The sequence below is a fragment of the Polyodon spathula genome, chromosome 10 (genome assembly GCF_017654505.1).
Source record: "Polyodon spathula isolate WHYD16114869_AA chromosome 10, ASM1765450v1, whole genome shotgun sequence".
NCBI lineage: Eukaryota > Metazoa > Chordata > Actinopteri > Acipenseriformes > Polyodontidae > Polyodon > Polyodon spathula.
This window is the reverse complement of record NC_054543.1, coordinates 48569177-48593524: the sequence shown is the minus strand read 5'-3', so window position 1 is coordinate 48593524 and position 24348 is coordinate 48569177. Positions and strand designations below refer to the sequence as shown.

The 24348-nt window shown below is 46.5% G+C and overlaps 2 protein-coding genes across 5 annotated transcripts; both read right to left on the bottom strand.

Annotated features, from left to right (window-relative positions):
* Nucleotides 1-790: 790 nt before the first annotated feature.
* Nucleotides 791-12457, bottom strand: LOC121322499 (sterol 26-hydroxylase, mitochondrial-like). 2 transcript variants are annotated; one of them, XM_041262591.1, is made up of 9 exons: nucleotides 12051-12455; nucleotides 10932-11122; nucleotides 9899-10098; nucleotides 7452-7649; nucleotides 7125-7288; nucleotides 6654-6820; nucleotides 6155-6236; nucleotides 5466-5669; nucleotides 791-1533 (listed from the first exon to the last, which is right to left on the bottom strand). In XM_041262591.1, exons 1-9 carry the CDS (start codon nucleotides 12294-12296, stop codon nucleotides 1417-1419), a joined length of 1569 nt encoding a protein of 522 aa, XP_041118525.1. In that variant the 5' UTR covers nucleotides 12297-12455; the 3' UTR covers nucleotides 791-1416. The 2 variants fall into 2 exon arrangements, with proteins under 2 accessions (XP_041118525.1, XP_041118526.1); XM_041262592.1 differs by lacking the exon at nucleotides 6155-6236 and having other exon boundaries at nucleotides 1445-1533; nucleotides 12051-12457.
* Nucleotides 12458-13884: 1427 nt separating this feature from the next.
* On the bottom strand, nucleotides 13885-22284 carry LOC121322516 (ELL-associated factor 2-like). 3 transcript variants are annotated; one of them, XM_041262624.1, is made up of 7 exons: nucleotides 22093-22284; nucleotides 21141-21208; nucleotides 20369-20395; nucleotides 18505-18641; nucleotides 17964-18139; nucleotides 14565-14771; nucleotides 13885-14316 (listed from the first exon to the last, which is right to left on the bottom strand). In XM_041262624.1, the coding sequence occupies exons 1-7, from the start codon at nucleotides 22193-22195 to the stop codon at nucleotides 14267-14269; spliced, it is 768 nt and encodes a 255-aa protein (XP_041118558.1). In that variant the 5' UTR covers nucleotides 22196-22284; the 3' UTR covers nucleotides 13885-14266. The 3 variants fall into 3 exon arrangements, with proteins under 3 accessions (XP_041118558.1, XP_041118559.1, XP_041118557.1); XM_041262625.1 differs by lacking the exon at nucleotides 20369-20395 and having other exon boundaries at nucleotides 22093-22283; XM_041262623.1 differs by lacking the exon at nucleotides 20369-20395 and having other exon boundaries at nucleotides 21114-21208; nucleotides 22093-22282.
* Nucleotides 22285-24348: the final 2064 nt, after the last annotated feature.

Here is a 24348-nt window from a genome sequence, read left to right as displayed (position 1 = left end):
ACTCCATCGTGACCAGCCGTGCATTACTTCTGCATGCTGGACTCAAGACTTACCCCACTGACCTTATAGACTCCCTTGCTTCTTATAAAATACTACAGCAAAACAATATCATTAAAGAATGGTAATGTATGGTAAAGAAATTAAATAATTATAGTAAAAAAAACATGTGTGTTAAAGATAATAAATGCATTGTATAAAGAAGTATTAACTTTATATTCCCTCGTCTTACACCCATATCCACAGGAAAAAAATTATTTTTTATTAAAACTATTTATGAGTCAATAGCAAGTTATGTCCACTAGGTGGCTACCTGTACTCATGTTTTCTTTCCACTCACTGAATAATGTCCTCAGAATAATGATGAAGAACATGACAGAATAATTGGGTCCACATGTTATTTGTAAAATATACTTTATTAATATATTGATTGATTTGTGTATTAAGCATTTGTTCCTTTGTGATAAAACAATATAAAACATGGAACGGTTTTAAAATCTAATACAAATGAAGATACTGTTTACAATAGAAACAGGTAAAAACACTGGTTTCTACTCACACAGCTTTACCCCACTCAACACACACACTTCTGATTTTCAACAGTGACCATTTGCATTTGTGGTCCAGTGGTTAAAGAAAAGGGCTTGTAACCAGGAGGTCCCGGGTTCAAATCCCAGCTCTGCCACTAACTCACACTCTACTCTACTGTGTGACCCTGAGCAAGTCACTGAACCTCCTTGTGCCCCGTTTTCCGGGTGAGATGTTCTTGTAAGTGACACTGATGAACAGTTCACACACCCTAGTCTCCAAGTCTCCTTGGATAAAGGTGTCTGCTAAATAGACACATAATAATAACAACATCATCTTACATTGCACTGTGTATAGAAAATAAGGTTGTTCATTTTAAACAATGCTAGCTGGCTCTTCCAGTAGTTTTGTATCCCTTCTAGTTGTTCTGCTAGTGTGCATCCCTTGAACACCTCATCACTGACCAGTCAGCTGCTTCCTCTCATGAGCGCCACGCTTTCAAATCAGTGCCATGCTTTCACCCGAACAGGATAGCAACACACAGCATCTTCAAAAGGGAAATACAAAGGATGCGCATGACAGCTAAGAGTTCTAGAATGAGTTTGTTAGCTGTAAAGCATTTCGAGTAAAACCGTGACATTAATGGAAGATCAATGCAAACCATTTCGAGTAAAACCTGTGACATTAATGGAAGATCAATGGAAGATCAATGCCCAGTAACACTAATGGAAGATCAATGAAAGATCAATGCCCAGCAATTGGATCAGAGCTCTCGCCACAGCTTTGAACTTCCATCATTAACTAAACATGCTACATGCCTTTATTGTATGGGATTAAAAATAGACACACACACACACACACACACACACACACACACAAAAAAGGGTTCCTCTATTTCCTGTTCAGGAACTGCAGGTTGATCGGAGTTCCAGGAACCAGCAGCGTCCTGGTCTTTGCCTTCACTGTCATCCCAGAGGGATCTGGACGCACTTCAAACTGTTTAATCATCTACAGTGGGAAAGAAACAGAGAAGAAAAGTACATGAGTGACATGCACCCTGCAGAGCTGTGCTCACACAATCCAAGTTGCGCTTTCAAAATCTGAGCTGCGCTCACACAATCCGAGCTACGCTCTCAGTCAGAGCTGCACTCACACAATTAGAGCTGAGCTCTCAGTCAGAGCTGCATTCACACAATCAGAGCTGCGCTCTCAGTCAGAGCTGCATTCACACAATCAGAGCTGCGCTCTCACAGTCAGAGCTGCATTCACATAATCAGAGCTGCGCTCTCACAGTCAGAGCTGCGCTCACACAATCAGAGCTGCGCTCTCACAGTCAGAGCTGCATTCACACAATCAGAGCTGCGCTCTCAGTCAGAGCTGCACTCACACAATCAGAGCTGCACTCTCACAGTCAGAGCTGAATTCACACAATCAGAGCTGCGCTCTCAGTCAGAGCTGCGCTCACACAATCCGAGCTGCGCTTTCAAAATCCGAGCAGCGCTCACACAATCCGAGCTACGCTCTCGCAGTCAGAGCTGCATTCACACAATCTGAGCTACGCTCTCGCAGTCAGAGCTGCGCTCTCACAGTCAGAGCTGCATTCACACAGTCAGAGCTGCGCTCTCACAGTCAGAGCTGCATTCACACAATCAGAGCTGCGCTCTCACAGTCAGAGCTATGCTCTCACAATCCGAGCTACGCTCTCACAGTCAGAGCTGCATTCACACAGTCAGAGCTGCACTCTCACAGTCAGAGCTGCATTCACACAATCAGAGCTGCGCTCTCACAGTCAGAGCTGCATTCACACAATCAGAGCTGCGCTCTCACAGTCAGAGCTGCATTCACACAATCAGAGCTGCGCTCTCACAGTCAGAGCTGCATTCACACAATCAGAGCTGCGCTCTCACAGTCAGAGCTGCATTCACACAATCAGAGCTGCGTTCACACAATCACAGCTATGCTCTCACAGTCAGAGCTGCGCTCACACAATCAGAGCTATGCTCTCACAATCCGAGCTACGCTCTCAGTCAGAGCTGCATTCACACAATCAGAGCCGCGTTTACACAATCAGTGCTGCGCTCACATAATCAGAGCTATGCTCTCACAATCCTAGCTGTGCTCACAGTCAGAGCTGCAGTCACACAATCAGAGCTGCACTCTCAGTCAGAGCTGCGTTCACACAATCAGAGCTATGCTCTCACAATCCATGCTGCTCTCACACAATCAGAGCTGCATTCACAATCCGAGCTGTACTCACACATTCAGAGCTGCATTCACAATCCGAGCTGCGCTCACACAATCAGAGCTGCATTCACAATCAGAGCTGCATTCACACAATCAGAGCTGCATTCAAACAATCAGAGCTGCATTCACAATCCGAGCTGCGCTCACACAATCAGAGCTGCACTCACACAATCTGAGCTGCATTCACAATCCGAGCTGCATTCACACAATCAGAGCTGCATTCACAATCAGAGATGCATTCACACAATCAGAGCTGCATTCACAATCAGAGCTGCATTTACAATCAGAGCTGCATTCACAATCAGAGCTGCACTCACACAATCAGAGCTGCATTCACAATCAGAGCTATGCTCTCACAATCCGAGCTGCATTCACAATCCGAGCTGCGCTCACACAATAAGAGCTGCACTCACACAATCAGAGCTGCATTCACAATCCGAGCTGCGCTCACACAATCATAGCTGCACTCACACAATCTGAGCTGCATTCACAATCCGAGCTGCACTCACACAATCAGAGCTGCATTCACATAATCAGAGCTGCATTCACAATCAAAGCTGCATTCACACAATCAGAGCTGCATTCACAATCAGAGCTGCATTCACAATCAGAGCTGCGCTCACACAATCAGAGCTGCGCTCACAATCAGAGCTGCGCTCACACAATCAGAGCTGCACTCACACAATCAGAGCTGCACTCACACAATCAGAGCTGCACTCACACAATCAGAGCTGCACTCACACAATCAGAGCTGCATTCACACAATCAGAGCTGCATTCACAATCAGAGCTATGCTCTCACAATCCGAGCTGCGCTCACAGTCAGAGGTGAGCTCTCAGTCAGAGCTGCATTCACACAGTCAGAGCTGCATTCACACAAGCAGTTACAATGATATATAAAAACTGCATTTTTTAGCCAGGTTTACTGTTTATTATAAATGAAAAACGCAGGTGGTCTCAGGTGGCTTGCCCTTCCAGAAAGCAGAGCCTTGTGGAGAATGAACATTGTAGAATCGAGAAGAAATTCACTGCCAATAGGTAATGGATTCCCAGTACAGTTTGTACAAGCTCGGCACTGCAGGCACACACAGACAGACACTCGGGTAAATCATTGGTCTATCGACCCAGCCGTGTTTAACGTCTTGCAGCCTTTCTGAAAGTTTTAGTTTCTCAGGTCAAACCCAGGTATCAACCTTGTTATACTGCAGTCTAAACCTTCATCGCAGACACCTTTCTGCAAGAAATCAGCAGTATATCTGCAATAATGCAAAATTAGGAACAGACAAACGGCTTACAAGTTGTTTTGTGAAAAGCAAATACCATCCTGCACAAAAAGACACACTCAGAAAAACACGTTTGGTTCACAAAGCTTTACCAGACCTCTCTGTGCTTTACAATGCTCACCTATGCTTTCTTACACTTTGCTGTGCTTTTACTATGGGATATTTTTATAAGGGTAATACCCTCTCCCTCTCCAGCTTTCAGACCTGCTTAATAATTGACTATTGACAGAGAAGTGTCCAGACCTGAAGGCTGCAATGAATACCAAGGCTTTATTTTAGAGTTTGATTTCTCTCTCTGTTTCGTTCACATGTGTTGGAAATAAAGCCCTGGACTGCGATTGAAAAAAGAGGTGTGTTTTTACTGTGCGTGTTTCTGGCTCGCGGTGAGACTAGGCAAAACATACATGCACTCGGGGATGGGTATTACACAAACAAACAGCCTACTGGTTTGATTACTGTGACCTTGAAACTGTACCCAGATACTGTGCCCTTGAAAGCACACAGTACATCTCCAGCACAGATACTGTGCCCCTGAAAGCACACAGTACATCTCCAGCACAGATACTGTGCCTTTGAAACTGTACCCAGATACTATGCCCTTGAAAGCACACAGTACATCTCCAGCACAGATACTGTGCCCTTGAAAGCACACAGTACATCTCCAGCACAGATACTGTGCCCTTGAAACTGTACCCAGATACTGTGCCCTTGAAAGCACACAGTACATCTCCAGCACAGATACTGTACCCTTGAAAGCACACAGTACATCTCCAGCACAGATACTGTGCCCCTGAAGCACACAGTACATCTCCAGCACAGATACTGTGCCCCTGAAAGCACACAGTACATCTCCAGCACAGATACTGTACCCTTGAAACTGTACCCAGATACTGTGCCCTTGAAAGCACACAGTACATCTCCAGCACAGATACTGTACCCTTGAAAGCACACAGTACATCTCCAGCACAGATACTGTGCCCCTGAAGCACACAGTACATCTCCAGCACAGATACTGTGCCCCTGAAAGCACACAGTACATCTCCAGCACAGATACTGTACCCTTGAAACTGTACCCAGATACTGTGCCCTTGAAAGCACAAAGTACATCTCCAGCACAGATACTGTGCCCCTGAAAGCACACAGTACATCTCCAGCACAGATACTGTACCCCTGAAAGCACACAGTACATCTCCAGCACAGATACTGTGCCCTTGAAAGCACACAGTACATCTCCAGCACAGATACTATACCCTTGAAAGCACACAGTACATCTCCAGCACAGATACTGTGCCCTTGAAAGCACACAGTACATCTCCAGCACAGACACTGTGCCCTTGAAAGCACACAGTACATCTCCAGCACAGATACTGTGCCCTTGAAAGCACACAGTACATCTCCAGCACAGATACTGTACCCTTGAAAGCACACAGTACATCTCCAGCTCAGCCACCCTCCTCCCCAAACAGGCCCGAATTCCAAACCCGAATGGAATGGAGCTGAACGGGTGCTGCTTCCACCTGTCCTCCCCGCGGAGCCAGCGCTCTGGGCGGAAGACGTGCGGCTCAGGAAAGTTGCTCTCCTCATAGGACACAGCGTAGTGGCAGAGGTGGAAAAGGGTCTGGAACAACAAGAAGAGCTGGACTGAACTAACGGCTTCAAACACTCAACTCTGCTGTACCGGGTTTCTACACAGGACTATCTACTGTGAAAGAGAATGCTTTGGAGAGGGGGTGGGGGCATGCTGTTGTCACCTTGACAATGCTATTTGCAAGTCCAGGGGAATTGTAAAACAATGCCAACATACCCCTGAAGACTATTTTAAGTACCTAGGGTGAGGTGGGAAGGGTTTGGAATGGGTTTACTAGCCACTACGAATCACTGGTAATCTTTTAGAATCCCACTTGACCAAGATCAACCAGTTAACAGGAACCTGATAAGCATTTCTTATGCTTTGCAAGAAAAAAGATACAAAAAATAAAGTTTTACTGCAAATGTATACAGTCGCTTACTGACATAACCTAGATACGTAACTGGCCTATCCTTTGACACAAAAACCTTCAAAAGTCCTGCACAAAACTGATGAGCTTATATCTTATGACCTACCTCCTTGGGGAACAGGTATCCCCCGACTACTATTTCATTATCGACAATGACCCGGGCATTACCTGGAACCACTGGATACATCCTAAAGAGCAAGGAAACAGCTTCAATATAGGTTGTAGAATAGCACCGTGTTGCTGTGAGGGTCGTTAAAACAAGATCGTTAGGGGACGGCTTTCTAAAGTTTCCTCCGGGATACTTAAACCAAGCCCTTACTGAGATCTGCACACAGGGAACATGTCTGGACTCCTCACTCTAATAAGACTCAGCTCGGTACACACATGGACTTATATCCTTGGAGCAGTTCCATGCACAATCTTGCACCTCCTCCTGCAATGAGCTGATCAGAGATAGCAGCTAGCTGCATGACCCTCTAGGAAAGCAGTCTTGACAGAATGAGTGACCTCAACAGCAGTCGAGTGGAGCTCATCATGCTACTGAGGTACAGCTGCTCATCACTGCTGGATCTCAATGAAGGGAAGCGAGTTCTGTGGAGCCCTACCGTAGTGTTTCTTTAACTGTTGCCTTTAACCACGCCATCTTGGCAATGTCTTCTGCCGTTGGTATTTTGTCTCCCCGGCACACACTCTTCACTTCCTCGTAAAGCGTCTCCTGAATCTCCGGTTCTCGAGCCAGGTGGTACAGAGCCCAGCAGACAGTGTTGGACGTCTGTAGGAGCGCAGTATTTAACAAATCAATTGCATACAGGCAGAATTATGAGTCTGGAGGATGTAGCTCGCCACTCCTGAACTATTAGCCTTCATACAGGATGGGAGTGCTGTGCGGTTCATTAAAAACTAACTGAAATAACTGAAGCAGGAGCTGCAGCAGCCAGAACAGTGCTCAGGGAGTTACCCGGGACCCAGGACAGTGTGCAGCGAGTTACCCAGGAATCGTCTGCATGCACAGCTGTGTGTGGATGAAGAAGCTGGCAGTGAGGCTGGAAGCAAGACAGTGAAGGAACCAAACTTACCGTGTCCACCCCAGCCAGCAGCAGCTCTGTGATGCTGCCCTGGATCTCTGTCACTGACATCTTGTCACTGGTCAGCAGGTGGGTTAGGTACTCCCCTTCCACCGGCTCACCTTTCTCTATCTTTCCCTCGATCTCCTTCACCTTGTTGTCAATCAGCATCTTGGCTGGGTGCAGAAGGAAACAGGAAAATGACACTTAACACAGGCATGTAATTGGGGTTAGGTGGCACAGCAGACTCTTTCTGTTTGGAGTCTGGGTTCGTGCTTGATCCAGCACTGAGAGCATTCCTGTTCACATTGAGGAGGCTCAGAACAGGGCCAGACTCACAGATTCTGAAGAGATGATCCCAGACTACCACAAAGTGCTTCCAGAAGGGCAGGTAGGGCCAGAGGGATTTGGGGAAGAGCACGACCACCGATGACAGGCGGAACATCTCGCCCACAGACTCAATGAACTTCTGAGTTTCTTCAGGGACGTGGTCATTAAGGCAGCCCATTCGGGTTTCAAACAGGACTGAGCAAATACCTTTCAGAAATAAAAAGAGTATCAGAAGAACAGTACCAGGGCTGGAGGACACAGTGATGAGGCCAGAGCCATGGGACACAGTGATGAGGCCAGAGCCAGGGGGCACAGTGATGAGGCCAGGGGGCACAATGATGAGGCCAGGGCCTGGGGACACAGTGATGAGGCCAGAGGGCACAATGATGAGGCCAGGGCCAGGGGACACAGTGATGAGGCCAGAGCCAGGGGGCACAGTGATGAGGCCAGGGGACACAGTGATGAGGCCAGGGCCAGGGGACGCAGTGACGAGACCAGGGACAGGGGGCACAGTGATGAGGCCAGGGCCAGGGGGCACAGTGATGAGGCCACGGCCGGGGGACACAGTGATGAGGCCAGGGCCGGGGGACACAGTGATGAGGCCAGGGCCGGGGGACACAGTGATGAGGCCAGGGCCGGGGGACACAGTGATGAGGCCAGGGCCGGGGGGCACAGTGATGAGGCCAGGGCCGGGGGACACAGTGATGAGGCCAGGGAAAGGGGGCACAGTGATGAGGCCAGGGAAAGGGGGCACAGTAATGAGGCCAGGGGGCACAATGATGAGGCCAGGGGGCACAGTGATGAGGCCAGGGGGCACAGTGATGAGGCCAGGGGCAGGGGACACAGTGACGAGGCCAGGGCCAGGGGACACAGTGATGAGGCCAGAACCAGGGGGCACAGTGATGAGGCCAGGGCCAGGGGACACAGTGATGAGGCCAGGGCCAGGGGGCACAGTGATGACGCCAGGGGGCGCAGTGATGAGGCCAAGGCCAGGGGGCACAGTGATGAGGCCAGGGCCGGGGGGCACAGTGATGAGGCCAGGGCCGGGGGGCACAGTGATGAGGCCAGAGCCAGGGGTTACAGTGATGAGGTGCAGACAGACCCAGGGCAGAGGGTCAGACACTCTTCTCTACACAAAGAGCGCACAAGGGGTGGAATGGGTGACTGATGCAAAAGCCGACACGATGAGTCAGCTGCTGGACGAGGACGAGCACTGGGTAGTGGAACTGCATCCTCTCGCTCACAGATGGGTTTACGGTTCTTATTACCAGGTGACATATAAGGACTTCAATTTAATACTCAAGCTTGCACAAGATTTATCAAGGCCTTTGCTCCAGTGTGTCTTAGTCGCTAAGTAATCATCTGTTCAATCTTTTGAGCTGGTGACTGATGAAACTGTAGGTGCTATTCACGCAGCTCCCAAGTGCTTTGCAATGTGTTTGCTCTGCACTTCATACAGTGTGCGATAGAAACTGCTGCTGCCACTCTGCTCAGATGCCAAATCTCAACCCGGTTACTATCAGACATTGGTTAACAGTTTACAGCTCTACTGCAGTCCTGGCTCTTTTCAGCTGTGTACAATCTCTCAGGATAACATTTAAACTTTACCCTATCTAGACAAAACACAAAGGTCAGATCATATTTGATCAACTCAGCAGCACAAAGGGGGGGGGGGGGGTAAGAATCTGAAGCTATTGTTTGCAGCAACAATGGTTAATAGCTTGATATTGCGTACTTGAATGGCTTGACACCAGCACAGTGTCAATCTGGAACTAATGTAAGGTGAGATCTGGTTTTACAGCCTGCTTTCCTGGTGCTGATTGTGAACTTGGCACTGAAGATGAAAATCCTGATTTAGAAAAACTCCAGTGAAGTCCAGTGTCTTGATTATAATATGTGTGAGAACTACCAAAGCAGCTTTTAGCATCTCATCATCTGTGAACTCACGCCTGCTCACTACTGGGACTACAATCTCTTCAATAATAATGAGCAGGGAGCACAACAGCTGCCTAACAAATGCTGTGCCAATGTCAAGTTTAAATACCAGCTATGGTAATCTGTTCTTGTCCTGAAGGCGGCTGGCCTGAAAACTGAACTAAAACATTGAGCTACCAGGACACACATTTACAGAGCAAGAGATTAACAACAGACATGTATCTGCAACAACAAGAAGAGATTTCCTGTAAAACAGACGTATACAGCAAGCAAAACAAACACAAAAACAACGAGGAATTGAGCTAAAGGAATGCCTGCCTGGAAAAAGATTTAAATTTGTATTTTTTTTTTTTTTTCTGCAAATGTATACAGTAGCTTACTGACATAACCTAGCTAGTTAACAGGCCTACCCTCCAGCACGATATTTGTATGACTAGATTTTTTTTTTTTTTTTTTTTTTAAATGGTAATGGAGGGCAGCTCCTGGTTACTAAGAAAGCCACACCTGCTGCACTTTCGTACCTTCAAATGCAAACCTGTAGAGCTCCACGGCCATGTCGTTGACCAGCAGCCCGCCCCCTTGCTCATCCCTGAGCCGATGGATCCTCCGGGTGAAGTCCGTCACCACCTGGTTGATGGCAGGGGAGTAGTTGGATACGTGCCTGGGCTGCAGCATCCTGGGGTTCAGTATGCTGCGGATTCGCTGCCATTCAGGACCCATTCTGAAATCAAGGGCAATGAATTGGACTGCTATAGAGTCTTTCACACCACCTCAAAGCACTCTGCATGTCACTTACAGCAGAAAGAAGCATGCAGTATCAAATAATAATATCAATAAATACTAACAATAACACTCATTTCAGTTCATGAAAGGACACAGGAAACGCTTTGAAACATGGCCCAGTGTCACACTGATATTTCACTCTTGTTTTGTTCCCTTCCATGCAGAGTGACTCTTGGATCTGTTTGCCTAGGTTAAACAAATGTTTTGAACTAGTTTTTCAGGTATATGAGTTTCATCCTAAATTAACCCTACAATCTAAAAATGGGACTCCCTCCCTAAAGGAAGCGCACTGCTTTCCAAACGCTTCTCTGTGCTCAGCAGCCCATCACACACATCTTAGTGGAGCTCCCACAAGTTGAACATCAACATTTCTGACAATCTGCTGCAACAAAAACGAACTCCCGATGTTGCCCGGCCCTGTATATTGTAAAGGTGTGGCGGTCGGGCAGAGCTGAACAGAGACAGACCTTCAGAAGCAGCTGTGTGGCCCCTGGACTGGGGGGTCTATAGAGTGCGTGCGTGTATATATGCTTATATATGTATATATATATCTCATCTAATTTTAAAACCATTTAGTGCTGAAGACCAGCCAGTAAACTTGGATTGCGGGGTACACCGCACTTCACTTGATTAGCCATTTAAGTTGGAAATGTAATTGAATTTGCAAAATTAGCTTATTGAATGTATCACTACCAGAACTAAACAGATAAGGCACAGAATCCGGTCAAGACGGGCCTATGTGAAGCTGCTTTCCCTGTCAGATATACTCACTCGGTGAGGGGCCCGTAGGCCTGTCTGCGCAGCTGCCGGTACTCCCTCCAGTGAGGCATGTCACTCCGGACCGGGAGCCTGCCCTCCTGCCGGAGCACCTGCTCAATCAGGTCTGCCGACGCCACGTTCACAACCACCAGAGGACCGTACTTGGACTTCCACAGAGGGCCGTAGATCTTTTTGTGCTCAATCTGGATTGGAGAAAGCCATGATTCCAATGAATTTAAAGCCTTGTCAAGTTTACTGTTTTATTACTACTAGACTAGATAACTCATTAGCACTAACACTGTATTATTGTAACAGTAACCCCCCCCCCCCCAAAAAAAAATTACAATTCAATCATATCACATAGATCATGGGTCCTCAAAGTAATTTGGGCACAGGCATAAATTGATCTTACTTGGCTGTTTGCGGGCACGCTGACTATATATATCTCACGAGAAGGAACTCTAATAAGGTCAAGTCTCAGGTAGTAATTGTGAGTGCTGTGCTTATTCTTGAAATAATTTACATAAAATACGCAATGCAAATATTTTTTAAATAGCATGTTTACACACATACAGTACAATTATTCAGAGAAAGTGGATTCGTAAGTAAATCGACTACGGCGTTTCCATTGTCTGGTGAAATAAAATACAAAAATAGAGAAACAGAAAATTAAATTCTACATACTGAAATGTATTATTTTGTGCGCATCCTGCTTGCTTATGATTGGACTCTCCTATTGGTTAAACTTGCAGTTAGTACCTGCACTTGAACCAGACACAATTTATGTCCCACCTAGCTAACGTGTGATTGGGCTCATGCAGAGGCAATGCAGCTATTCAATCGGTTGATCTGTAAACAGACTGCTGTGGCGCTTTTGTTGGAAAACGTGTTTAAAGCTTTCTTTATTTTCCCACGCTACGACCCCAGAAAAGTGTTCACGACCCATAATTTAAGAACAGCTGCCGCGGGCACAACTTTGAGGACCACTGACACAGATATACAATCCACAAGCAACATAACACACGACAAACTGAACTTCCCGTTATCATCGCACACAGTTTGACTGCATTAATACAGAAACACAAACCATCTCTGGATAATAAAACACACTTCTGTCCCGCGCGAACTTACTTGCATTTCGTGCGTTATGTCAAAATAGCCTTTGCCGAAGAGCCAGTACAAAGACGTGAGGAAGCTTGGCCCGTGCAACTCCTCCATCTTTTTCAATGTGTTATTCGCTAAACCGCTGGATGACGAGCACTGTCTTTTGCTGCTGTTGTTTTTGAGAAGAGATACAGCCACTGAACTCAGTTCAAAACATGTCCGGGTTCTGCATATGGTAAGACTTCCAGTTCGCAATAAGGATTTACAGAACATTTCCACCCCAGATTAAAGCGTGTACAGTGTTCCTCTGATTCTGAATTCTTGCATAGTCTAATGTGCAGCTCGACCCGTAATGGCTCCTTCACCTGCGTTTGACAAGAACTCAATGGCGCAGGAATCCTGAAATCCAACAGACCTGAAACAGATGTTATCTTTTCCTAGTGTAATTACACCCCGGTTTCCACATGGGGGCGCGCCAGTACACGTGGGAATGCAAGGCCAAATATTACAAGAACAGAGTGCATTTACAACCGTGTTCTGTAATTCACCCAATAGTGCTGGGGTACAGCGTGTTAATAACATGTCTCTAAAGCGCGCCTTGCCGTTCCTGTGCAGGTCAGGTATACGTGAAAAGCGGAGTGTGTTGGTGCACATTATATGCGTTTTAGTCACAAGTCTCTTTCTCAATATCCAGCACATTGCATGTACGTTAATAACATCACATCGTGATTAAGGTCGGTGTAAGGGTTAGGGTTACTATCTGAAAGCAATGTTTAGAATAAAGATGTGCATGAATTGTTTTATTTACATCGCCATGTTGTTCCTTTGTTTCTCTGCTGCTGTACTCTTAATTCCTGTTAATTGCCCTTTCTGTCTAATGGGCACAGAATCACCTTTACGATGCTTTAGCAGGGATCTGATGTATACTGATCATGTTCTGTTTTATGAACCCCCGGCACAAAACGTGTAGCTACAGTATAGCATCATTCATGGTTAATGCATTATGAATTGCAATCTAGATTGTGCAATGTTTATGCAATAATGACGTAGCATGTTAATATAAACACGTCTTGTTTTTACAAGACATACAGTATATTAAAACTGCAATAATCTGTATTTTGACTTGCATATTTCACTATATATATATATATATATATATATAGAGATAGAGAGAGAGAGAGAGAGAGAGAGAGAGAGAGATGGAATGGAATGATAAAAGAATATATGTATATATATATATATATAGTGATTCATCCAATTGTATTCTTTTTGTGTGATTATAAATGTACAGTATGCTCTGTTGATACGGTTTCTGGTACCAAAAGCATGCGTATTGACAGACTCACTTTATTACAGGCTCATGGGCTCCATCGTGGTATCTTCTGCCATTCACACAGCTTTCCCTACCCGAGCACTAAACAGTGCTGGTCAAACTGTGTACGTATTCGTGGAAGGTGTACTTTGTTGCTTTGACGTTTTACACGCTGTCTAGCAGAAAGGAGTGATACAACGGGTTCATTCAGTACAGCCCATTCGATTGCTTTTGAAAAAACAACTCAGGGGTTCTTTTTGAAGAATTGGGAAAGTGTTTAATGTTCTCTCTACTGATGAGGGGCATGTCAAATGCGATGGGGCGATTAGGAGGGGCAGTTTTCCTAGACACCAGTGACAGCGAAACCTGGAATGGAAAAAAAAAGACTCCCACTGAGTAGCAGTTCAATCTATTGCAGATTTTACTAACTTTTTTTCCAAAGCAGTATAGTAACAACCAGTGTCTAAACAAGCTCACAGTAAAACATGGAGAGGCTCAAATTGCTATGCAATGGGAGTTTAACTTTAATCCCAGTCAATACAAAAAATAATAATCTAGATTTTTGTTTTTAATGATTTACTTTTGATAAATTGAAGCAAAAAATAAAACAACAAAACACAAATTCAAGTATCAGAGGCGTAACCAGGAAACAACCTTAAAAGATAAATATAAATCATTGAAAATAAACAGAACTCTCCTCCCCCCACCCCCTGAGAAAGTCCAGTTTCAGGTAGCAGTGACGCTGGCTTCTGTCTCCGATATGTTAAGAACACTGTGGAGGACATGTAGGCTGTCCAAAAAATAAATACAAACATCATTACAGACTTGTAAGGATTCTTCATAAAATGAAAAACTTGAGTCTTGTCTTGATGTGCTGATAAAACAGAGTAGGAATGATTCAATGACCCTGCTCTTCGAAGGTCGATATGGTTCAGTCATCATCACTTTCACTACTGGACTCGCTCAGCTGCAAGTCATTTTCTAAAAGAAAAGGGAAAAAAAACACATTGTAGCTCTGTGCTAAACATCAATCAAAACCTCTTGACAGATGGGATCCTCAAATTCTGCTTGCAAGAGACAGACAGCATTGTTTTAGTATGCAGTGCCTTGTGTCACACAGCTTCAGATAAACTAGGATTCACATTCTGTTCAAATCTAAAACACACTTAACCCCACTGATCACCTCCAACTCCCAATTCTGATCCAGCTGTCACAGCCACAGTACTTACTAAGTGTGTTCATTAGGTGTCCAGTGCCCTCTCCAGGTCTGCTGTTCATGTCAGGCATGGCTGATAGAGGGCACGGCAAGGAGGGAGGCCTGGTGGGATTGGGGTCTTCCTCAGAGTCGCTGCTGGAACTGTCCTCGCTGCTTGAGGAGGAAGAGGAGCTGTCTCCACTGCTCATCTGGGACAGAACACGGGCTTCTGCCATCAGCTCTGGGAAAGACAAGAAACAAACAACTACCCGCTAAAACCACAGCAAAATCCAACAGCAAACCTTGTTATAAGGGAGGGATCTAATGCACTTGTGTCTGGCTGCAAGCTGATAATGGGCAACTCTTTCTTCAGTGAACTGGACTAGGTATCAACGATTAATATTGCATTGGTCCACACAGGATACTCTTTGGATGTCTACAACCCCAAAGAATCATCGGAGCTTGCAAGTGCAAAAAGACTGGTGGAGCCAAAGCAAATACTGTAGGGAAACTAGCAAATATGTATATGCAAAAATATGGTCTGTTTTATTTTAGGTTATCCATGGAGGTTGTGTGGTTTACTGGTCTTTAAGAGGTTTGGGTTTGAGTGCACAAGGAGGATGTGTGTAAGAGGTGCAGGGTGTAAGTGCTCAAGGAGGATGTGTGTAAGAGGTGCAGGGTGTGAGTGCTCAAGGAGGATGTGTGTAAGAGGTGCAGGGTGTGAGTGCACAAGGAGGATGTGTGTAAGAGGTTTGGGTGTAAGAGCACAAGGAGGATGTGTGTAAGAGGTTTGGGTGTAAGAGCACAAGGAGGATGTGTGTAAGAGGTGCAGGGTGTGAGTGCACAAGGAGGATGTGTGTAAGAGGTGCAGGGTGTGAGTGCTCAAGGAGGATGTGTGTAAGAGGTGCAGGGTGTGAGTGCTCAAGGAGGATGTGTGTAAGAGGTGCAGGGTGTGAGTGCTCAAGGAGGATGTGTGTAAGAGGTGCAGGGTGTGAGTGCACAAGGAGGATGTGTGTAAGAGGTGCAGGGTGTGAGTGCTCAAGGAGGATGTGTGTAAGAGGTGCAGGGTGTGAGTGCACAAGGAGGATGTGTGTAAGAGGTGCAGGGTGTGAGAGCACAAGGAGGATGTGTGTAAGAGGTGCAGGGTGTGAGTGCTCAAGGAGGATGTGTGTAAGAGGTGCAGGGTGTGAGTGCTCAAGGAGGATGTGTGTAAGAGGTGCAGGGTGTGAGTGCACAAGGAGGATGTGTGTAAGAGGTGCAGGGTGTGAGTGCTCAAGGAGGATGTGTGTAAGAGGTGCAGGGTGTGAGTGCACAAGGAGGATGTGTGTAAGAGGTGCAGGGTGTGAGTGCTCAAGGAGGATGTGTGTAAGAGGTGCAGGGTGTGAGTGCTCAAGGAGGATGTGTGTAAGAGGTGCAGGGTGTGAGTGCTCAAGGAGGATGTGTGTAAGAGGTGCAGGGTGTGAGTGCTCAAGGAGGATGTGTGTAAGAGGTGCAGGGTGTGAGTGCTCAAGGAGGATGTGTGTAAGAGGTGCAGGGTGTGAGTGCTCAAGGAGGATGTGTGTAAGAGGTGCAGGGTGTGAGTGCTCAAGGAGGATGTGTGTAAGAGGTGCAGGGTGTGAGTGCTCAAGGAGGATGTGTGTAAGAGGTGCAGGGTGTGAGAGCACAAGGAGGATGTGTGTAAGAGGTGCAGGGTGTGAGTGCTCAAGGAGGATGTGTGTAAGAGGTGCAGGGTGTGAGTGCTCAAGGAGGATGTGTGTAAGAGGTGCAGGGTGTGAGTGCTCAAGGAGGATGTGTGTAAGAGGTGCAGGGTGTGAGTGCTCAAGGAGGATGTGTGTAAGAGGTGCAGGGTGTGAGTGCTCAAGGAGGATGTGTGTAAGAGGTGCAGGGTGTGAGTGCTCAAGGAGGATGTGTGTAAGAGGTGCAGGGTGTGAGTGCTCAAGGAGGATGTGTGTAAGAGGTGCAGGGTGTGAGTGCTCAAGGAGGATGTGTGTAAGAGGTGCAGGGTGTGAGTGCTCAAGGAGGATGTGTGTAAGAGGTGCAGGGTGTGAGTGCTCAAGGAGGATGTGTGTAAGAGGTGCAGGGTGTGAGTGCTCAAGGAGGATGTGTGTAAGAGGTGCAGGGTGTGAGTGCTCAAGGAGGATGTGTGTAAGAGGTTTGGGTGTGAGAGCACAAGGTGTGAGTGCTGTGGATGTTTGTAAGAGGTGCAGGGTGTGAGTGCTCAAGGAGGATGTGTGTAAGAGGTGCAGGGTGTGAGTGCTCAAGGAGGATGTGTGTAAGAGGTGCAGGGTGTGAGTGCTCAAGGAGGATGTGTGTAAGAGGTGCAGGGTGTGAGTGCTCAAGGAGGATGTGTGTAAGAGGTGCAGGGTGTGAGTGCTCAAGGAGGATGTGTGTAAGAGGTGCTCAAGGGGATGTGTGTAAGTGGGTGTGAGGAGGATGTGTGTAAGAGGTGCAGGGTGTGAGTGCTCAAGGAGGATGTGTGTAAGAGGTGCAGGGTGTGAGTGCTCAAGGAGGATGTATGTAAGAGGTTTGGGTGTAAGAGGTGCAGGGTGTGAGTGCTCAAGGAGGATGTGTGTAAGAGGTGCAGGGTGTGAGTGCTCAAGGAGGATGTGTGTAAGAAGTGCAGGGTGTGAGTGCTCAAGGAGGATGTATGTAAGAAGTGCAGGGTGTGAGTGCTCAAGGAGGATGTGTGTAAGAGGTGCAGGGTGTGAGTGCTCAAGGAGGATGTGTGTAAGAGGTGCAGGGTGTGAGTGCTCAAGGAGGATGTGTGTAAGAGGTGCAGGGTGTGAGTGCTCAAGGAGGATGTGTGTAAGAGGTGCAGGGTGTGAGTGCTCAAGGAGGATGTGTGTAAGAGGTGCAGGGTGTGAGTGCTCAAGGAGGATGTGTGTAAGAGGTGCAGGGTGTGAGTGCTCAAGGAGGATGTGTGTAAGAGGTGCAGGGTGTGAGTGCTCAAGGAGGATGTGTGTAAGAGGTGCAGGGTGTGAGTGCTCAAGGAGGATGTGTGTAAGAGGTGCAGGGTGTGAGTGCTCAAGGAGGATGTGTGTAAGAGGTGCAGGGTGTGAGTGCACAAGGAGGATGTGTGTAAGAGGTGCAGGGTGTGAGTGCTCAAGGAGGATGTGTGTAAGAGGTGTGGGTGTGAGTGCTCAAGGAGGATGTGTGGTCTTTGTAAGAGGTGTGGGTGTGAGTGCTCAAGTAGGATGTGTGGTCTTTGTAAGAGGTGTGGGTGTGAGTGCTCAAGGAGGATGTGTGGTCTTTGTAAGAGGTGTGGGTGTGAGTGCTCAAGGAGGATGTGTGTAAGAGGTGCAGGGTGTGAGTGCTCAAGGAGGATGTGTGGTTTACTGGTCTTTTTAAGAGATGCAGGGTGTGAGTGCTCAATGAGATTGTGTGGTTTACTGGTCTTTGTAAGAGGTGTGGATGTGAGTGCTCATGGAATCACCTCTCTCAATGTCATCCATGGGGGAGGCTGGAGACATCTTGTCTTTCGGAGGGGAGCTCTTGGAGGATGAAGGGGTCTTGCTGCTGCTGCTGCTGCTGCCACCGCCTCGCGCCTGCTGGCTCAGCCGACTGGTCTGCTGCTCCAGCAGAGACTGGACTTTACTGCTGCCTTCAGCCCTGGACAGAAGAAACACCACATTATCATCTTGACATTTTCATTTATATGCAGAATCTAACTAGATACAAGCTATCCAATGGATCAAACCTCTGTTCTTTCTCGAACTGATGTCCTCATCAGCTCTGTATGTTAACATATGTCATCAAATCATGTTGGAACCTCATAGGACTAAAAATATAAATAAGTGTAAATCTTTTTCTCATGTATGCTCAACAAAGGAGTTTATTCTGCATCTCAACAAAAATAATCCAGGAGTGAAAGTGCTGAAGTGTGGTCCTACAGTAGCATATGAGGTTAAAGGAAGCTGCTTCACTTTCAAGCAGGCTGCTCCTAGGTGAGTGTGCCCTGATCCTTCACGACGCACCTGGTTTTCTTCACAGCAAGGTTACTGCTGAGCTTCTCCAGCCGGTACTCTCCGGTGTCGTGGTTCACAATCAGGATACACTCCTTCAGGTACGGCCTCTTGGAACCCTTGAACACAGTCACTGGGGCAGTCGACCCCTAATCAGGAAAAACAACATGACAATAAAAAGGTCACGTTAACATTGGTGAAGCAAACCTGTCTTTACTTTATACATACCAGGCATAGCTGACCCATTGCTCAGCAATACAAACTTACACTATACCAAAAATGAACAGGTGTAGGGTTAAAAGGCAATGAAAATGGAAAATCTTGTTAAATAGTAAGAAAATTAACAAGTCAAACACCCTTGAAATAAGGTCAATACATTAAACATCCTAGTCTAGTGAAAAGGGGGCTGAAGTAAAGAGAATGGAGTGTCAAGTGTATTTATCATGAAATAACCTCTAACAAGGAAACCCATTAAATAAATCAATACAAATTAGTGTTCTAGACTACAGAATGAGGATTTGTAAAGGCTATCAAGAACTTGAAGTTATATACCGTGTGTGTGCCTGTGAGAGCGTGCAAGTGTGTTTGTGCCTGTGCGACAGTGTGTGTGTCTGTGAGAGCTTGTGAGTGCCTGCAAGTGTGTGTGTGCCTGCTGTCTGCGAATGTGTGTGCCTGTGAGAGCTTATGAGTGTGTGTGTGCGTGTGCCTGCGAGAGCTTTTGACTGCGTGTGTGTGTGTGTGCCTGTGAGAGCTTATGACTGCGTGTGTGTGTGTGTGTGTGTGCCTGCTGCCTGTGAGAGTGCGCGCCTCTGTGAGTGCGAGTGCGTGTGTGTGTGCCTGCTGCCTGTGAGAGTGTGTGCGCCTCTGTGAGTGCGAGTGCGTGTGTGTGTGCCTGCTGCCTGTGAGAGTGTGTGTGCCTCTGTGAGTGCGAGTGCGTGTGTGTGCGTGTGTGTGCCTGCTGCCTGTGAGAGTGTGTGCGCCTCTGTGAGTGCGAGTGCGTGTGTGTGTGCCTGCTGCCTGTGAGAGTGTGTGCGCCTCTGTGAGTGCGAGTGCGTGTGTGTGTGCCTGCTGCCTGTGAGAGTGTGCGCGCCTCTGTGAGTGCGAGTGCGTGTGTGTGTGCCTGCTGCCTGTGAGAGTGTGTGCGCCTCTGTGAGTGCGAGTGCGTGTGTGTGTGCCTGCTGCCTGTGAGAGTGTGTGTGCCTCTGTGTGTGTGCCTCTGTGAGTGCAAGTGCGTGTGTGTGTGTGCCTGCTGCCTGTGAGAGTGTGTGCACCTCTGTGAGTGCGAGTGCGTGTGTGTGCGTGTGTGTGTGTGTGTGTGCCTGCTGCCTGTGAGAGTGTGTGTGTGTGTGTGTGTGTGTGTGCCTGCTGCCTGTGAGAGTGTGTGCGCCTCTGTGAGTGCGAGTGCGTGTGTGTGTGTGTGTGTGTGTGTGTGTGTGTGTGTGTGTGTGTGTGTGTGTGTACGCGCGCAGGCATGTCTGCGAGAGTGTGTGTGCGCCTGTGCCTGCGAGAGTGTGTGTGCGCCTGTGCCTGCGAGAGTGTGTCTGTGTACAATCTGTTATACCTCTAGATTTGCTAGCATTATTGTCACCTGTATGTATGTGTGTGTGTGTGTCTTTGTGTGTGTATGTATGTGTAGAATTTGTCATACCTCTAGATTTTGTAGTGTTATCGTCACCTCTGTGTGTGTGTGTGTAGAATTTGTCATACCTCTAGATTTGGCAGTGTTATCGTCACCTGTGTGTGTGTGTGTGTGTGTGTGTGTGTGTGTGTGTGTGTAGAATTTGTCATACCTCTAGATTTGGTAGTGTTATCGTGTGTGTGTGTGTGTGTGTGTGTGTGTGTGTGTGTGTGTGTGTGTGTGTGGAATTTGTCATACCTCTAGATTTGGTAGTGTTATCGTCACCTGTGTGTGTGTGTGTGTGTGTGTAGAATTTGTCATACCTCTAGATTTGGTAGTGTTATCGTCACCTGTGTGTGTGTGTGTGTGTGTGTGTGTGTGTGTGTGTGTGTAGAATTTGTCATACCTCTAGATTTGGTAGTGTTATCGTCACCTGTGTGTGTGTGTGTGTGTGTGTGTGTGTGTGTGTGTGTGTGTGTGTGTAGAATTTGTCATACCTCTAGATTTGGCAGTGTTATCGTCACCTGTGTGTGTGTGTGTGTGTAGAATTTGTCATACCTCTAGATTTGGTAGTGTTATCGTCACCTGTGTGTGTGTGTGTAGAATTTGTCATACCTCTAGATTTGGTAGTGTGATCGTCACCTGTGTGTGTGTGTGTGTGTGTGTGTAGAATTTGTCATACCTCTAGATTTGGTAGTGTTATCGTCACCTGTGTGTGTGTGTGTGTGTGTAGAATTTGTCATACCTCTAGATTTGGCAGTGTTATCGTCACCTGTGTGTGTGTGTGTGTGTGTAGAATTTGTCATACCTCTAGATTTGGTAGTGTTATCGTCACCTGTGTGTGTGTGTGTAGAATTTGTCATACCTCTAGATTTGGCAGTGTTATCGTCACCTGTGTGTGTGTGTGTGTGTAGAATTTGTCATACCTCTAGATTTGGTAGTGTGATCGTCACCTGTGTGTGTGTGTGTGTGTGTGTGTATGTATGTGTAGAATTTGTCATACCTCTAGATTGGGTAATGTTATCGTCACCTGTTCACCTTTGCCCACCTCCAGATCTCCTTCACAAGCGGTATCAATGGATGCTGGTTTGAAGTCATCTATGAAATAAAAGTACTTAACAGCAATCCCCTGTAATGAGCTGCTAACATGAAGCATTTAACAGCAATCCCCTGTATACCAATGAGCTGCTAACATGAAGCATTTAACAGCAGTTATTCAAACAAGACACACCCAGAAGAACCACTTTGTTCAATGTTCTTTAATAGCAGTTAGCAAGACCCGCTCCATGAAATACCAACCATTAATCACTGTTTCTTGAAATTAAAAAGTGTATTTCTAACCACGAAGTATATATTCTCTCTCTCGCATCTTAGACTTAATCCAATAGTAGTTTAAAAGCCACGTTTTGCCAAAACAAAATGTGACGATTTCAGTACAAGAGTTTTTATTCATCGGTTGATGTCAAAACGCTTCATGCGCTTCTGTACGGTATAATTAATATCCTTCCTTTTTATACCGTGGAGTATACCGTTTCCCTGGTGCGCTACAATGCTTGTAAACAGATACATGAAACGTTATCTTTGAGCCGTTGTGTGTTGTCTTTCTAGCACACATATGCCGAAAAATGATTGCCTTTAGTTACACTGAACTGAGTGAGAGAGATACAGCAATCTTGACTAAACCCACAGGGGCGCTACAAACGTGGTCGGGTAAACAACACGTACACCGTGCACACCCAGGGGATACTAGCGGGAGACAGACAGGCTGTGACACACCGTCACTCGCCGTGTTCACTGCTGTTATAACACTACCAGGAAAACAGGCACTTCTTTGTAAAAATCGATAGATTATACTTCGGGGCAACTATGGAAACTAGAATTGAACCGCAATGAGCAATCTACGATGAATTACGCGAACTCTTTCTTTCGGATACTCTATATGACCGTGAAAGCGTTTAAAACCAAAACCAAAAGTAACTTACATCTGACAGTGTGGAATGCGCATTTTGGTTGCCTCTCAAAGCTTTCCCCTAGTATCAAGACGTGCTCTTTTGTATCAAAGTTGGAATAAGCTGATCCATTCATTCTAGCAGAAGCTTGCTGCCATATGTTAGGTATCTATGCACTTCCACTCGATACCTTCTTTGGCAGACTCTTAACGTTAAGGACTGGTGATCGGTCTTAGCTTTATTCTAATTGGTGCAGTTGCCGTGAAGGCGGAGCATTGGGAATGTGGCAACGTTGCGATTGGCTGCCTGGAAGGTCAGTCTACAGAACGCTTCCAGGCGGATGCGGATACAGTATAAACGTAGAATAAGTGTCTGCGCATGTGCAGGCATTGCCCCTTTTTAATTCGATGTACTCCTGAGTGATTATGTGTTATAGTTCAAACGACGACAAGAAAATAACACAAGTGTATATACATATGACAACACTCTTTCAAAATAACTGAAGTGCATATATGTTATTATTATTATTATTATTATTATTATTATTATTATTATTATTATTATTATTGTTTATATATAAGCACTGTTTTTTAAAAACCACTGGTGATATATATATAGATATTTGTATATATGTATATGCATATGCTTGTTCATTACGCGCGGCTTTTCTATGGCGTCTTTTGTGAAATGGAATTTTTGAAATGGAAAGCGTCTCTTATAAAACTCGACACGCATCTGCCCAGAGCAGTCGGTCAAGTCACGAACATGATTCATTAGGGATCGCTCTAAGCACTTTTCTACCCATCTCGCCAATTCTGCTGTTTTAAGAAACAGGTCGTGCTAGTTTGTGGCAAAGAAGAGGGACACACTGTATGTCAGCTATTCTGTGCAATAATTAGCCAAACTATGTACATTTAATTAAACACCCCGTCCCAGGTCCATTAGCAGGCCATTATTAAGGTGACCATATGGCTCCGTGTTCAGCAGGACAGTTTAGGAAAGTTCAGGAATTTCAACTCACAACCCAGTGCACTCTGGTAAGCGTAGTCCTGCTTCTCTTAAAGGTAAGAATGGTACCAGAATGCAGTGGATGTGAGTTGAAATGCCTGAACTATCCCAAACTGTCCCGCTGAACACATATGGTCATATGGTCACCTTATCTGCTCTCTCACTTGGTGTGGCCGTCCCATCGCTACACTGTATCCAATCACAGCAGCATCGCTGCCTCTCAGCTTGTGTCCAATCGCAGCAGCATCGCTGCCTCTCAGCTTTTGTCCAATCGCAGCAGCATCGCTGCCTCTCAGCTTGTGTCCAATCGCAGCAGCATCGCTGCCTCTCAGCTTGTGTCCAATCGCAGCAGCATCGCTGCCTCTCAGCTTGTGTCCAATCGCAGCAGCATCGCTGCCTTTCAGCTTGTGTCCAATCGCAGCAGCATCGCTGCCTTTCAGCTTGTGTCCAATCGCAGCAGCATCGCTGCCTCTCAGCTTGTGTCTAACCACAGTATTCTTCTTGCCGTCTGTCTCATATGTGCCTTCCGTTGGGTCCATTCTAATCCTTGTTAGCCGGTCGCCACACTGGTTTCAGTTCAGACATGTGTGGGCTCCAAGAGGGTGAAGAGGGCAGGGGCATCAAAAGCAAAGAGACCAGACAGTACACAGTGTGCAAGTCTAAAGCATTTACAACTGCTGAGCTCTTTTAGCAATGGAAATTTAAAAATTGAAATTTGTCCTGTTGTGTGGAGGAATCTATATATAATATATATATATATATATATATATATATATATATATATATATATATATATATATATATATATATATTCCTCCACACAAAAGGCGCACAAACAACAAAGGAGGGAGAGAGTCTGCTCAGTGAGTAGTGTCTCAATCATATGGGCTGACAGGAGGGAGCGAGTCTGCTCAGTGAGTAGTGTCTCAATCACACTGAGGGGCTGACAGGAGGGAGTGAGTCTGCTCAGTGAGTAGTGTCTCAATCACACTGAGGCTGACAGGAGGGAGCGAGTCTGCTCAGTGAGTAGTGTCTCAATCACACTGAGGCTGACAGGAGGGAGTGAGTCTGCTCAGCGAGTAGTGTCTCAATCACACTGAGGCTGACAGGAGGGAGTGAGTCTGCTCAGTGAGTAGTGTCTCAATCACACTGAGGCTGACAGGAGGGAGCGAGTCTGCTCAGTGAGTAGTGTCTCAATCACACTGAGGGGCTGACAGGAGGGAGTGAGTCTGCTCAGTGAGTAGTGTCTCAATCACACTGAGGCTGACAGGAGGGAGTGAG

Excerpts from the sequence above, each read along its gene's own strand:
- LOC121322499 (XM_041262591.1), bottom strand. The coding sequence starts at position 12,296 with ATGTTCTGTAAATCCTTATTGCGAACTGGAAGTCTTACCATATGCAGA. Across the intron at positions 7,650-9,898 it reads CTACAGGTTTGCATTTGAAG|GTATTTGCTCAGTCCTGTTT; the intron begins GTACGAAAGTGC and ends TATTTCTGAAAG. Across the intron at positions 6,237-6,653 it reads ACAGTTAAAGAAACACTACG|GATGTATCCAGTGGTTCCAG; the intron begins GTAGGGCTCCAC and ends CTTGCTCTTTAG.
- LOC121322516 (XM_041262624.1), bottom strand. The coding sequence starts at position 22,195 with ATGAATGGATCAGCTTATTCCAACTTTGATACAAAAGAGCACGTCTTG. Across the intron at positions 18,140-18,504 it reads CTTGCTGTGAAGAAAACCAG|GGCTGAAGGCAGCAGTAAAG; the intron begins GTGCGTCGTGAA and ends TCTTCTGTCCAG. Across the intron at positions 14,317-14,564 it reads ACACCTAATGAACACACTTA|AAAATGACTTGCAGCTGAGC; the intron begins GTAAGTACTGTG and ends CTTTTCTTTTAG.